Source organism: Balaenoptera ricei, chromosome 5, assembly GCF_028023285.1.
Source record: "Balaenoptera ricei isolate mBalRic1 chromosome 5, mBalRic1.hap2, whole genome shotgun sequence".
In the NCBI taxonomy this organism is placed as follows: Eukaryota; Metazoa; Chordata; class Mammalia; order Artiodactyla; family Balaenopteridae; genus Balaenoptera; species Balaenoptera ricei.
This window is the reverse complement of record NC_082643.1, coordinates 30,094,504-30,107,852: the sequence shown is the minus strand read 5'-3', so window position 1 is coordinate 30,107,852 and position 13,349 is coordinate 30,094,504. Positions and strand designations below refer to the sequence as shown.

General features: G+C 35.2%; 1 protein-coding gene across 1 annotated transcript in view; it reads left to right on the top strand.

The window, feature by feature from the left end:
• Window positions 1-7,730, top strand: part of TTC29 (tetratricopeptide repeat domain 29) — a 251,221-nt gene extending 243,491 nt beyond the window's left edge. The window contains exons 10-11 of the mRNA XM_059923939.1: window positions 7,058-7,127; window positions 7,686-7,730. Of these exons, the coding sequence (XP_059779922.1) occupies window positions 7,058-7,127; window positions 7,686-7,716 (101 nt within the window). The 3' untranslated portion in view covers window positions 7,717-7,730. The remainder of the gene's footprint in view (window positions 1-7,057; window positions 7,128-7,685) is intronic.
• The last annotated feature ends 5,619 nt before the right edge of the window (window positions 7,731-13,349 follow it).

Sequence of the window (13,349 nt, the reverse complement as noted above, 5' to 3'; positions counted from 1 at the left end):
TGTCTGAGCAAAGAACAGACGCCCTCAGGTGACCTACATGCAGAGGCAGGGCCAATCCAAAGCTGAACTCCAGAAGCTGTGCGAACAAAGAAGAGAAAGGGAAATCTCTCCCAGTAGCCTCAGGAGCAGCAGATAAAATCTCCACAATCAACTTGATGTGCCCTGCATCTGTGGAATACCTGAGTAGACAACGAATCACCCCAAAATTGAGGTGGTGGACTTTGGGAACAATGATATATATACTTTCTTCCTTATTCTCTTTTCCTGAGTGTGTATGTGTATGCTTCTGTGTGTAATTTTGTCTGTATAGCTTTGCTATTACCATTAGTCCTAGGATTCTGTCTGTCCTTTTTTTTTTTTGGATAGTTTTGTTTTGTTTTTTTAGTATACTTTTTAGCGCTTGTTATCATTGCTGGATTTGTTTTTTGGTTTAGTTGCTCTCTTCTTTCTTTCTTTCCTTTTTTCTTTTTTAAATTACTTTTTAATTTGTTTAATTTGTAATAATTATTTTTATTTTAATAACTTTATTTTATTTTATTTTTTCTTTCTTTCTTTTTTTCTCCCTTTTCTTCTGAGCTATGTGGCTGACAGGGTCTTGGTGCTCAGGCCAGTGTCAGGCCTGTGCCTCTGAGGTGGGAGAGCTGAGTTCAGGAAATGGGGCCACCAGAGACCTCCCAGCTCCACATAACATCAAAGAGCAAAAGCTGTCCCAGAGATCTCCATCTCAACTCTAAGACCCAGCTCCACTCAACGACCAGCAAGCTCCAGGGCTGGACACCCTATGCCAAACAACTAGCAAGACAAGAATGCAACCCCACCCATTAGCAGAGAGACTGCATAAAATCATAATAAGTTCACAGACACCCCAAAACACACCACCAGACGTGGTCCTGCCCACCAGAAAGACAAGATCCAGACTCATCCACCAGAGCACAGATACTAGTACCATCCACCAGGAAGCCTACACAACCCACTGAACCAACCTTAGTCACTGGGGGCAGACACCAAAAACAATGGGAAATACGAACCTGCAGTCTGCGAAAAGGAGACCCCAAACACAGTAAGTTAAGCAAAATGAGAAGACAAAGAAACACACAGCACATGAAGGAGCAAGATAAAAATCCACCAGACCAAACAAATGAAGAGTAAATAGTCAGTCTACCTGAAAAAGAATTCAGAGTAATGATGGTAAAGATGCTCCAAAATCTTGGAAATACAATGGAGAAAGTGCAAGAAACGTTTAACAAGGACCTAGAAGAACTAAAGAGCAAACAATGTTGAACAACAGAATAAATGAAATTAAAAATTCTCTAGAAGGAATCAATAGCAGAATAACTGAGGCAGAAAAAACGGACACGTGACCTGGAAGATAAAATAGTGCAAATAACTACTGCAGATCACAATAAAGAAAAAAGAATGAAAAGAATTGAGGACAGTCTCAGAGACTCCTGAGATAACATTAAACCCACCAACATTCAAATTATAGGGGTTCCAGAAGAAGAAGAGAAAAAGAAAGGGACTGAGAAAATATTTGAAGAGATTATAGTTGAAAACTTCCCTAATGTGGGAAAGGAAATAGTCAATCAAGTCCAGGTAGCGCAAAGAGTTCCATACAGGATAAATCCAAGGAGAAACACGCCAAGACATATATTAATCAAACTATCAAAAATTAAATACAAGAAAAAATATTAAAAGCAGCAAGGGAAAAACAACAAATAACATACAAGGTAATCCCCATAAGGTTAACAGCTGATCTTTCAGCAGAAACTCTGCAAGCCAGAAGGGAGTGGCATGACATATTTAAAGTGATGAAAGGGAAAAACCTACAACCAAGATTATTCTACCCAGTAAGTTTCAAATTCAGATTTGACAGAAAAATTAAAACTTTTACAGACAACCAAAAGCTAAGAGAATTCAGCACCACCAAACCAGCTTTACAAGAAATGCTAAAGGAACTTCTCTAGGTAGGAAACACAAGAGAAGGAAAAGATCTATAATAAAAAACCCAAAACAATTAAGAAAATTGTAATAGGGACATACATATCGATAATTACCTTAAATGTAAATGGATTAAATGCTCCAACCAAAAGACATAGACTAGCTTGAATGGATACAAAAACAAGACCTGTATATATGCTCTCAACAGGAGACCCACTTCAGGCCTAGGGACACAGAATGAAAGTGAGGGGATGGAAAAAGATATTCCATGCAAATGGAAATCAAAAGAAAGCTGCAGTAGCACTTCTTGTATCAGACAAAATACACTTTAAAATAAAGACTATTTCAAGATATAATGATGGACACTACATAATGATCAAGGAATCAATCCAAGAAGAAGATATAACAATTGTAAATATTTATGCACCCAACATAGGAGCACCTGAATACATAAGGTAAATGCTAACAGCCATAAGAGGGGAAATAGACAGTAACACAATAATAGTAGGGGACCTTAACACCCCATTTTCACCAATGGACAGATCATTCAAAATGAGAATAAATAAGGAAACAGAAGCTTTAAATGAAACATTAAACAAGATGGAATTAATTGATATTTAGAAGACATTCCATCTGAAAACAACAGAATACACTTTCTTCTCAAGTGCTCATGGAACATTCTCCAGGATAGATCATATCTTGGGTCACAAATCAGGCCTTGGTATATTTAAGAAAATTGAAATCGTATCAAGTACCTTTTCTGACCACAATGCTATGAGACTAGATATCAATTACAGGAAAAAATCTGGAAAAAATACAAACACATGGAGGCTAAACCATACACTACTTAATAATCAAGAGATCACTGAAGAAATCAAAGAGGAAATCAAAAAGACCTATAAACAAATGACAATGAAAACATGATGATGCAAAACCTATGGGATGCAGGAAAAGCAGTTCTAAGAGGGAAGTTTATAGCAATACAATCATACCTCAAGAAGCAAGAAACATATCAAATAAACAACCTAACCTTACATCTAAAGCAATTAGAGAAAGAAGAATAAATAAACCCCAAAGTTAGCTGAAGGAAAGAAAACAAAAAGATCAAATCAGAAATAAATGAAAAAGAAATGAAGGAAACAATAGCGAAGATCAATAAAACTAAAACCTGGTTCTTTGAGAAGATAAACAAAATTGATAAACCATTAGCCAGACTCATCAAGAAAAAAAGGGAGAAGACTCAAATCAATAGAATTAGAAATGTAAAAGGAGAAGTAACAGCTGACACTGCAGACATACAAAGGATCATGAGAGATTACTACAAGCAACTCTATGCCAATAAAATGGACAACCTGGAAGAAATGGACAAATTCTTAGAAAAGCACAACCTTCCAAGACTGAACCAGGAAGAAATAGAAAATATGAAAAGACCAATCACAAGCACTGAAATTGAGACTGTGATTAAAAATCTTCTAAAAAACAAAAGCCCAGGACCAGACAGCCTCACTGGCAAATTCTATCAAACATTTGAGAAGAGCTAACACCTATCCTTCTCAAACTCTTCCAAAATAGAGCCGACGGAGGAACACTCCCAAACTCATTCTATAAGACCACCATCACCCTGATACCAAAACCAGACAAAGATGTCACAGAGAAAGAAAACTACAGGGCAATATCCCTGATGAACATAGGTGCAAAAATCCTCAACAAAATACTAGCAAACAGAATCCAGCAGCACATTACAAGGATCATACACCATGATCAAGTGGGGTTTATCCCAGGAATGCAAGGATTCTTCAATATATGCAACTCAATCAATGTGATACACCATACTAACAAATTGAAGGATAAAAACCATATGATCATCTTAATGGATTGAGAAAACGCTTTTGACAAAATTCAACACTCATTTATGATAAAAACCCTCCAGAAAGTAGGCATAGAGGAAACTTACCTCAACATAATAAAGACCGTATATGTCAAGACCCACAGCCAACATCGTTCTCAATGGTGAAAAACTGAAACCATTTCCACTAAGGTCAGGAACAAGACAAGGTTGCCCACTCTCACCACTATTATTCAACATAGTTTTAGAAGTTTTAGCCACAGCAATCAGAGAAGAAAAAGAAATAAAAGGAATACAAATCAGAAAAGAAGAAGTAAAAATGTCACTGTTTGCAGGTGACATGATATTATACGTAGAGAATCCTAAAGATGCTACCAAAAAATTACTAGAGCTAATCAATGAATTTGATAAAGTAGCAGGATACAAAATTAATGCACAGAAATCTCTTGCATTCCTATACACTAATGATGCAAAATCTGAAAGAGAAATTAAGGAAACACTCCCATTTACCATTGCAAGAAAAAGAATAAAATATATAGGAATAAACCTACCTAAGGAGACAAAAGACCTTTTTGCAGAGAACTATAAGACATTGATGAAAGAAATTAAAGATGATACAAAGAGATAGAGAGATATACCTGGTTTTTGGATTGGAAGAATCAACATTGTGAAAATGATTATTCTACCCAAAGCAATCTACAGATTCAGTGCAATTCCTATCAAACTACCAATGGGAAAAAAAAAAAAAAAACTACCAATGGCATTTTCCACAGAACTAGAACAGAAAATTTCACAATTTGTATGGAAACGCAAAAGACCCTGAATAGCCAAACCAATCTTGAGAAAGAAAAACAGAGCTGGAGGAATCAGGCTCCCTGACTTCTGGCTATACTACAAACCTACAGTAAGCAGACTGTATGGTACTGGCAGAAAAACAGAAATATAGATCAATGGAACAGGATAGAAAGCCCAGAGATAAACCCACACACATATGGTCACCTTATCTTTGATAAAGGAGGCAAGAATATACAGTGGAGAAAAGACAGCCTCTTCAGTGCTGGGAAAACTGGACAGCCACATGTAAAAGAATGACATTAGAACACTCCCTAACACTATACACAAAAATAAACTCAAAATGGATTAAAGACCTAAATGTTAGGCCAGACAGTAGAAAACTCTTAGAGGAAAACACAGGCAGAACACTCTATGATATAAATCACAGCAAGGTCCTTTTTGACTGACCTCCTTGAGAAATGGAAATAAAAACAAAAATAAACACATTGGATGTAATGAAACAAAAGCTTTTGCACAGCAGAGGAAAACATAAACAAGACGAAAAGACAACCCTCAGAATGAGTGAAAATATTTTCAAATGAAGCAACTGACAAAGCATTAATCTCCAAAATATACAAGCAGCTCAATATCAAAGAAACAAAGAACCCAATCCAAAAATGGCAGAAGACCTAAATAGACATTTCTCCAAAGAAGATATACAGATTGCCAACACACACATGAAAGAATGCTCAACATCACTAATCATTAGAGAAATGCAAATCAAAACTACAATGAGGTATCACCTCACACCGGTCAGAATGGCCATCTTCCAAAAATCTACAAACAATAAATGCTGGAGTGGGTGTGGAGAAAAGGGAACCCTCTTGCACTCTTGGTGGGAATGTAAATTGATACAGCCACTATGGAGAACTTTATGGAGGTTCCTTAGAAAACTAAAAATAGAACTGCCATATGACCCAGCAATCCCACTACTGGGCATATACCCTGAGAAAACCATAATTCAAAAATAGCCATGTACTACAATGTTCATTGCAGCTCTATTTACAATAGGCAGGACATGGAAGCAACCTAAATGTCCATCGATAGATGAATGGATAAAGAAGTTGTGTCCCATATATACAATGGAATATTACTCAGCCATAAAAAGAAATGAAATTGAGTTATTTGTAATGAGGTGGATGGACTTAGAGTCTGTCATACAGAGTAAAGTAAGTCAGAAAGAGAAAAACAAATACCAAATGCTAACACATATATATGGAATCTAAAAAAACAAAAACAAAAAACAAAAAAACGTGGTCATGAAGAACCTAGGAGGAGGACAGGAATAAAGACGCAGACGTAGAGAATGGACTTGAGGACACGGGGAGGGGGAAGGGTAACCTGGGACGAAGTGAGAGAGTGGCATGGACTTATATATACTACCAAATGTAAAATAGATAGCTAGTGGGAAGCAGCCGCATAGCACAGGGAGATCAGCTCAGTGCTTTGTGACCACCTAGAGGGGTGGGATAGGGAGAGTGGAGGGAGACACAAGAGGGAGGAGATATGGGGATATATGTATATGTACAGCTGATTCACTTCGTTATAAAGCAGAAACTAACACACCATTGTAAAGCAATTACACTCCAATAATGATGTTTAAAAAAAAACTAGAAGGGCAGATATGAAAGTTAAGCAATAAATTAATATTTCTGGTTATGTCTAAATTTCCCATATCTTATTTGATTATTTGGATACTTTATATTGCTCTCTAAATTAATTGTCCTTCAGAGTTTTGCTTTAACAAGTCATCTTATCCCCAAACAGTGGCTGTTCCATTTGCCATTTCATATATCACAAGAATTCCGTGGGTTAGGAATTCGAACATGGCTTGGCTAGACATCCATTGAGGTTACCCAATGATAATACTCAACTGACAGATGGGTTGATCTGAAGGATCCAAGAAAGTTTTACTCACAGAGTGGAGCTTTGGCGGGATGGCTAGAAGGCTAGGCTCAACTGGGACTGTCAACTGGAGCATCTTTACATGCCCTCACCAGGATGGCAATTTCAGGGTGGTAGGACTTCTTATATGGTGACTGGCTTCCTCCAAAGCAAGCATCCTAAGAGAACCAGGTGGAAGCAGCATAGCCTTTTCTTATCTAGGTTTGGAAGTCATGCAGTCACTTCCTCCACATTCTATTGATTACAAAATAGTACTATGCCTAGCCCAGTTTCAAGAGGAGGGGAATTGGATTCCACCTCTTTAAGGGGAAGTGGCAAGGTCATACTTTTGAGGAACGTGTAGAGTGGGAGATATCATTGTGACCATCTTTGACAGATATAATCTGCACTGGTGATACAAGTGATACATAAACTTTTGTCATACAGGTGATAAGGGTAGATACCCCTGAAAAGAGATTCCCACGTTCAAACTCAAAAGAACTGTAAACTGTATTTGTGATAAACCATTAAATGTATACATCTTTTTTTCTTTAGGAGGGTCTAGAAGATCCACAGTGGAAAGTTTATATCAAACCTCAGAGTTTTCGGAAGAGGACCTCAGTGGGTATGATAAATCAAGTTAAAGTTTCTATTAAGTATCCACATTATGCAAGATGCTAAGTATAATGTAATTCTCCAAACACAAAAAATGTAACTTCATCTAACACTTGATAAGCTAATACTGAAACACTGGTTAAAAAAAGAAAGAAAGAAAGAAATCATAGAGGTACTTTTAAATAATGCATTAAGGTTAAGTACTTTCAATCTTTTAAGCTATGTCTAAAAATTACAGAATACAAAATCCAGTTGACCCTTGAACAACATGGAGGTTAGGGACGCCAACCCTCCCCACAGTCAAAAATATGCATATAACCTATAGTCAGCCCTCCGTATACATATTTTTCTCCATATCCTCAGCTCTGCATTTGCAGATTCAACCAGCCAGTGATTGCATAGTACTGTAGTATTTACTATTGAAAAAAGTCTGCATATAAGTGGACTCCCACAGTTCAAAACCATGTTATTTAAGGTCAATTGCAATATCTTAAAAGCAAGTTGTTTTTTTTTTTTTTTGCTTTCTAGTCCAGTATAAAATTTAATTTTATAATTTATTTTATTTCAGATTTCCAGATAAGCAAAAAAATGAGACTTAAACCAACTTTTGACTCAATAACAAAGCAAGAAGTAATTTATCATATCACTTCAGTCTTCGATACCTGTAATTTGAGTATGTTACAAATAATACAGATTTATAATAAAACTATGACTACATTTTCATTGAATTTTGTATTATAATTTGCTACTACAAATTTAGTCTAAAACATCTAAATCCATGAAAATTAAATATATCCCAAATACTTAGAAATATCAATAATTATCCATAAGCTAAACTATAAAATTCTCCTCTTATCCATTATTCTACCAGAAATAGTGCTATTACACTTGATCTTAGCCAAAAGGCTGAGAAGCAATAGAAATAATGCTATTATAGAATCAAAATTTGATTGTGTCTAATGAGAAAATTGTTTTAAACTTAAGGAAGTCTATGCTGAATAAAGGTAGGAAAAGATTTACTAAAATTCCTGGGAACCTTTTCAACACATGTAAAAGGATTGTAACCAATAGAGACTATCATACTGATAAGTACTGCTCAAAACAGTTTGCTTCACTCAGGTAAAGGAAAACTCTGTTTCCTCTATTTGCCCCACTTCTGACACCAAATGTGTGAGTTTTTCCACTCCAGTTCTCAGCAGACACTGACTGGGTGTCTTACAATTTAACTTAATTCTGACACTAACTGCCAGGAGTTGGCACAGACCACAGATTAAGGGATCAGGTCCGTTAGACTGTCCCCCACTTCATATGCCAATTGCAAGTCCCAGCTTGTCACCTGTACTTCTGGCTGAGTTGGCTACAAACTGAGGATTCCCACAACCCCCTTCTCAGCTTCAATAATTTGCTATAACAACTCACAGAACTCAGGGAAGAAGATACTTACACTTGCCAGTTTATTATAAAGAGTATACTAAAAGATATAGATGAACAGAAAAATAGAAGTATAGGGCAAGGCATGGGGTAAGGGGAACTGAGCTTCCATGCCCTCCCAGGGTGTAGCTCCCTCTGAGCACCTCGGTTCATTCACCAACATAGATGCTCTCCAAATCCTTTCAGTTGTTTTTTATGGAGGCTTTATTACCTAGATATGATTGGTTAAATCATTGACAATTAGTGATTAACTCAACCTCCAGCCTCTCTCTCCCCAGAGGTCAGGACATAGGGTAGAATGTTTCAACCCTCTAGTCACATGGTTGACTCCCCTGACCACTAGCCCCTCATTTTATGGGCTTTCCAAAAAGTCACTTTATTAAAATAAACCAAGGTGTGGTTGAAAAAGTCTGGTTATTAATGACAAAACATGCTCCTTTCGCCTTTATTCATCTCTCCAGAGTTGTTTAAGGTGCCAGGGACAAAAAACAAATATTAATTTATCATGTAATATTAGGAGTTCTGTGCCAGAAACCAGAGAGGAAGACCACATATATATTTCTTATTACAACATTACACTGTGTAAAAGTATATTTTATGATACTTTTAGCTGACAGTATATAATGTAGCCATACCAATTTTAAAAGACTATGAAAATCCTTCAGTCTTAGGCCCCTCCCCTAATGTGACTTACAAAATGAGAGGACATAGCTGAAATAATTATATGTATAATTTCTAGAGATTTGCAGGTCTAGGGGAATCCATAAATGAAATTCTTTACCAAAAATAAAGACTTTTACTCCCACTTAACCTTAGTCAATATACACTTTAATTTTGGTTCTTTTTAGTTCCTCGTGATTGAAGTTTGGGGACTAACCCTAGAACACTGTGGTGTGGAGTCATACTGCTTTCACATAATAGTGATGCATCCACACTCTGCTCAAGGTGATGATTCAGTGCAAATACCAAAAACTGTAGATGGGGTAAGTGGAAAAATAGAAGAATTATCCTATGTTGTTTATTGAATCAATAAACCCAATTTCCACAGCATCTCTGATTCCTGAATTACTTTTTTTTTTTTTGCCATTCCCACAGACTTCTGTTTTGTTTTGCCCAAAAAGTAGAATTAAAGTGTGTTTATCTCTTTAAGGAAACCCCAGATGTCTCCATCAAGCCTTACAAAATATTGAGACAGAGAAATAAATTGGTTAAGGAGGTTTTCTGAGAACACATCTTTGTTAAATTAACAAACAAGGAGGCCATTGGACTGAGGTGGTTCTAATGCCTTGGTGGCCTATGTAAATAAGCTAAAACCTAAGCCTGTAATTGCCTCAAGGTTAAGAAATCAAAATTAAAGACAATCAGTCACAAACAGCCAACTATGGTTTCCCAAATAAGACAACTGCTTAAGCTATAGCTAATCAAATAATTTCCTTGCTTTTATAAAAGTCTTGCCCCTACCTCCTATAAGTGGTGTTCCTAACCATTTCCAGTTTGGCACTACTGCCTGATTCACATTGGGTTTTAACCTTTTTTTAATGCCTCAGTTTATCTTTTAACACCTTCTCTGGTGATCACCAGGTCTCTTTTTTCCAGAAATTTCCTGATTTAGCTAGAAACAGTCATTTAAAAGGGTGGTGCTAGTCAGGAACAGGAAAATAGATCAATGGAACAGAAAAGGGCATTCAGAAACAGCTGAAATTATATATATAAATTTAGTTTATGATGAAGATGATATTTCAAAACAATTGGGAAAGGATGGCATATATAATAAACATTCTGAAACCACTGGTTATCTGTTAAGAAACAAAATCTAGACTGTGTTCCCTATCTCACATCATCTAATCAGATAGAATTAGAAATAAACCAGGATCAAACAGAGAGGACTGTGTTTCTAACCTTGGGTTGGGGAATGCCTTCCTAATTCAAAAATCAAAGTCAGGTGCAGAATGAACAATGACTACAACATATGTGACTACATTAAAAATATTAATATGGTGAAAAGTTAACTAAATGAAGTTAAAATACCAATGACAGAGCAGGAGAATTTAAAATGGCAAAGAATTAATGATCATAAAACACAAATAATTTATTTTAAAAAGATTAATAAAGAAGAGAAGAAGAAGAAAGAGAAAAGGAGAAGAAAAAGAGAAAGATAACTTAATGGGAAAAGGACAGAGAATAGCCTTTGAATTTAAGTTGTTATTAGCTTAAAATAGACTGATATAAATGTAAGAGGTTTTATGTAAGCCTCACAGTAGACACAAAGCAAAAACCTATAGTAGATACACAAAAGCAAAAGAGAAAGAAATCTAAGCATACTACTACAGAAAATCATCAAATCACAAAGGGAGAGAACAAGAGAAGAAGGAATAAAGGAATTACAAAACCTCCAGAAAACAATTTTTAAAGTGGTAATAAGTCCTTACCTATCAATACTTACTTTAACTGTAAATGGGCTAAATTGCCCAATCAAAAGACATCGAGTGGCTGAATGGATATATATATTATATATATAAAAAATATATATATAATATATATATTATATAATATATATATTATTTATATGTATATATATACAGAGAGAGAGAGAGACATAATGCCTGCAAGAGAGTCTCTTCGGCTTTAAGGACAAATGGGACTGAAAGTAAAGGGATGGAAAAAGATATTCCATGTAAATGGAAATCAAAAGAAAGCTGGGCTAACTATATTTATATCAGTCAAAATAAACTTTAAGTCAAAAGACTGTAATAAGAGACAAGGACATTAATATAATGATAAAGAGTTCAATCCAACAAGAGGATATAACATTGGTAAATATTTATGCACCCAACATAGGAGCATCTAAATATACAAAGCAAACATTAACAGACCTAAATGAAGAAATAAACAGCATACAATAATAGTAGGGGACTTTAATACCTCATTTTCATCAAAGACAGATCATCCAGACAGAAAATCAACAAGGACACATTGGCCTTAAATGACACGTTATATCAAATGGACTTAACAGACATATCTAGAACATTTCATCCAAAAACAACAGAATATATATTTTTCTCAAGCACACACAAGTCACAATAGGTCACAAAACAAGTCTTAATAAATTAGAAATTAATTACAAGAAGAAAAGTGAAAAAAATCACAAACATATGGAGATTAAACAACATGTTACTGGGTCATAAACAACATGACCAATGGGTCAAAGAAAAAAAAAAAAGAAAAGCTTGAGACAAATGAAAATGGAAATACAACATATCAAAACTTATGGGATGCAACAAAAGGTGTCCTAATAGAGTTGTTCATAGTGATGAATGCCTACATTAGAGAAAGAAATATGTCAAACAACCTAACTTTGTACCTCAGGGAACTAGAAAAATAAGAACAAATGAAACCCAAAGTTAGTACAAGGAAGGAAATTTTTAAATATTGGAACAGAAATAAAAGAGAGAGTAAAGAGACAATAGAAAAGATGAACAAACTAAGATCTATTTTTTTAAGGTAAAATATACAAAGCTTTAGCTAGACTCAGCAACAAAAAGGAGAGAGGACTGAAATAAAATCAGAAATGAAAAATAGATGTTAAGACTGATACCACAGGAATACAAAACAGTATAAGAAAATACCATGAACAATTATATGGCAACAAATTGAGCAACATAGAAGAAATGGATAAATTCCTATAAACATACAACCTACCAAGACCAAATCATGAAGAAATAGAAAATATGAACAGACTGATTACTAGTAAGGAGATTGACTCAGTAATCAAAAAGCTCCCAACAAACAAAAGTCCAGGACAGGATGGATTCACTGGTGAAATCTACCAAACATTTGAAGAAGGATTAATATCAATCCTTCTCAAACTCTTCCAAAAATAGAAGAGGAAGGAACACTGCTAAACTCTTTTTTACAAGGCCACCATTACCCTGATATCAAAATCAGACAAGGACATCACATAAGAGAAAGTTACAGGCCAACATGCCTGCTGAACAACAATGTATTAATCATCAACAAAATATTAGCCAACCAAATCCAACAATATATTAAAAAGATCATATACCATGGTCAAGTGGGATTTATTCCAGGGATGCAAGGATGGTTCAACATCTGCCAGTCTGTCAATATAATACGCCACATTAACAAAATGAAGTATAAAAATCATAAGATCATCTCAACAAATGCAGAAAAAGCATTTGACAAAATTCAACATCCATTCATGATAAAAACTCTCAACAAAGTGAGTATAGAGAGAACATACCTCAATATATCAAAGGCCATTTATAAAAAAAACCCACAGCTAACATCATACTCAGTGGTGAAAAGCGGATTTTCCCTAAGATCAGGACCAAGACAAGGATGCCCACTTTTGCCACTTTGATTCAACATAGTATTGGAAGTTCTACCCAGAGCAATTAGGCAAGAAAAAGAAATAATAGGCAACCAAATCAGAAAGGAAGAAGTAAAAGTGTCTCTATTTGCAGATGACACGGTATTATAAATAGAAAACCCTGAAGACTCCACCAAAAAACTGTTAGAACTAATAAATGAATTTAGTAAAGTTGCAAGATAAAAAATCTACATACAAAAATCAGTTTCATTTTTATACACAAACTATCAGAGAGAAATTAAGAAAACAATCCTATTTACAATTGCATCAAAAAGAATAAAGTACCTAAGAATAAATTTAACCAAGATGGTGAAAGACTTGTACACTAAAAACCATAAGACATTGATGAAAGATATTGAATACATAAATAAATGGAAAGATAGTCCATGCTCAGTATGAGAAGAATCAATA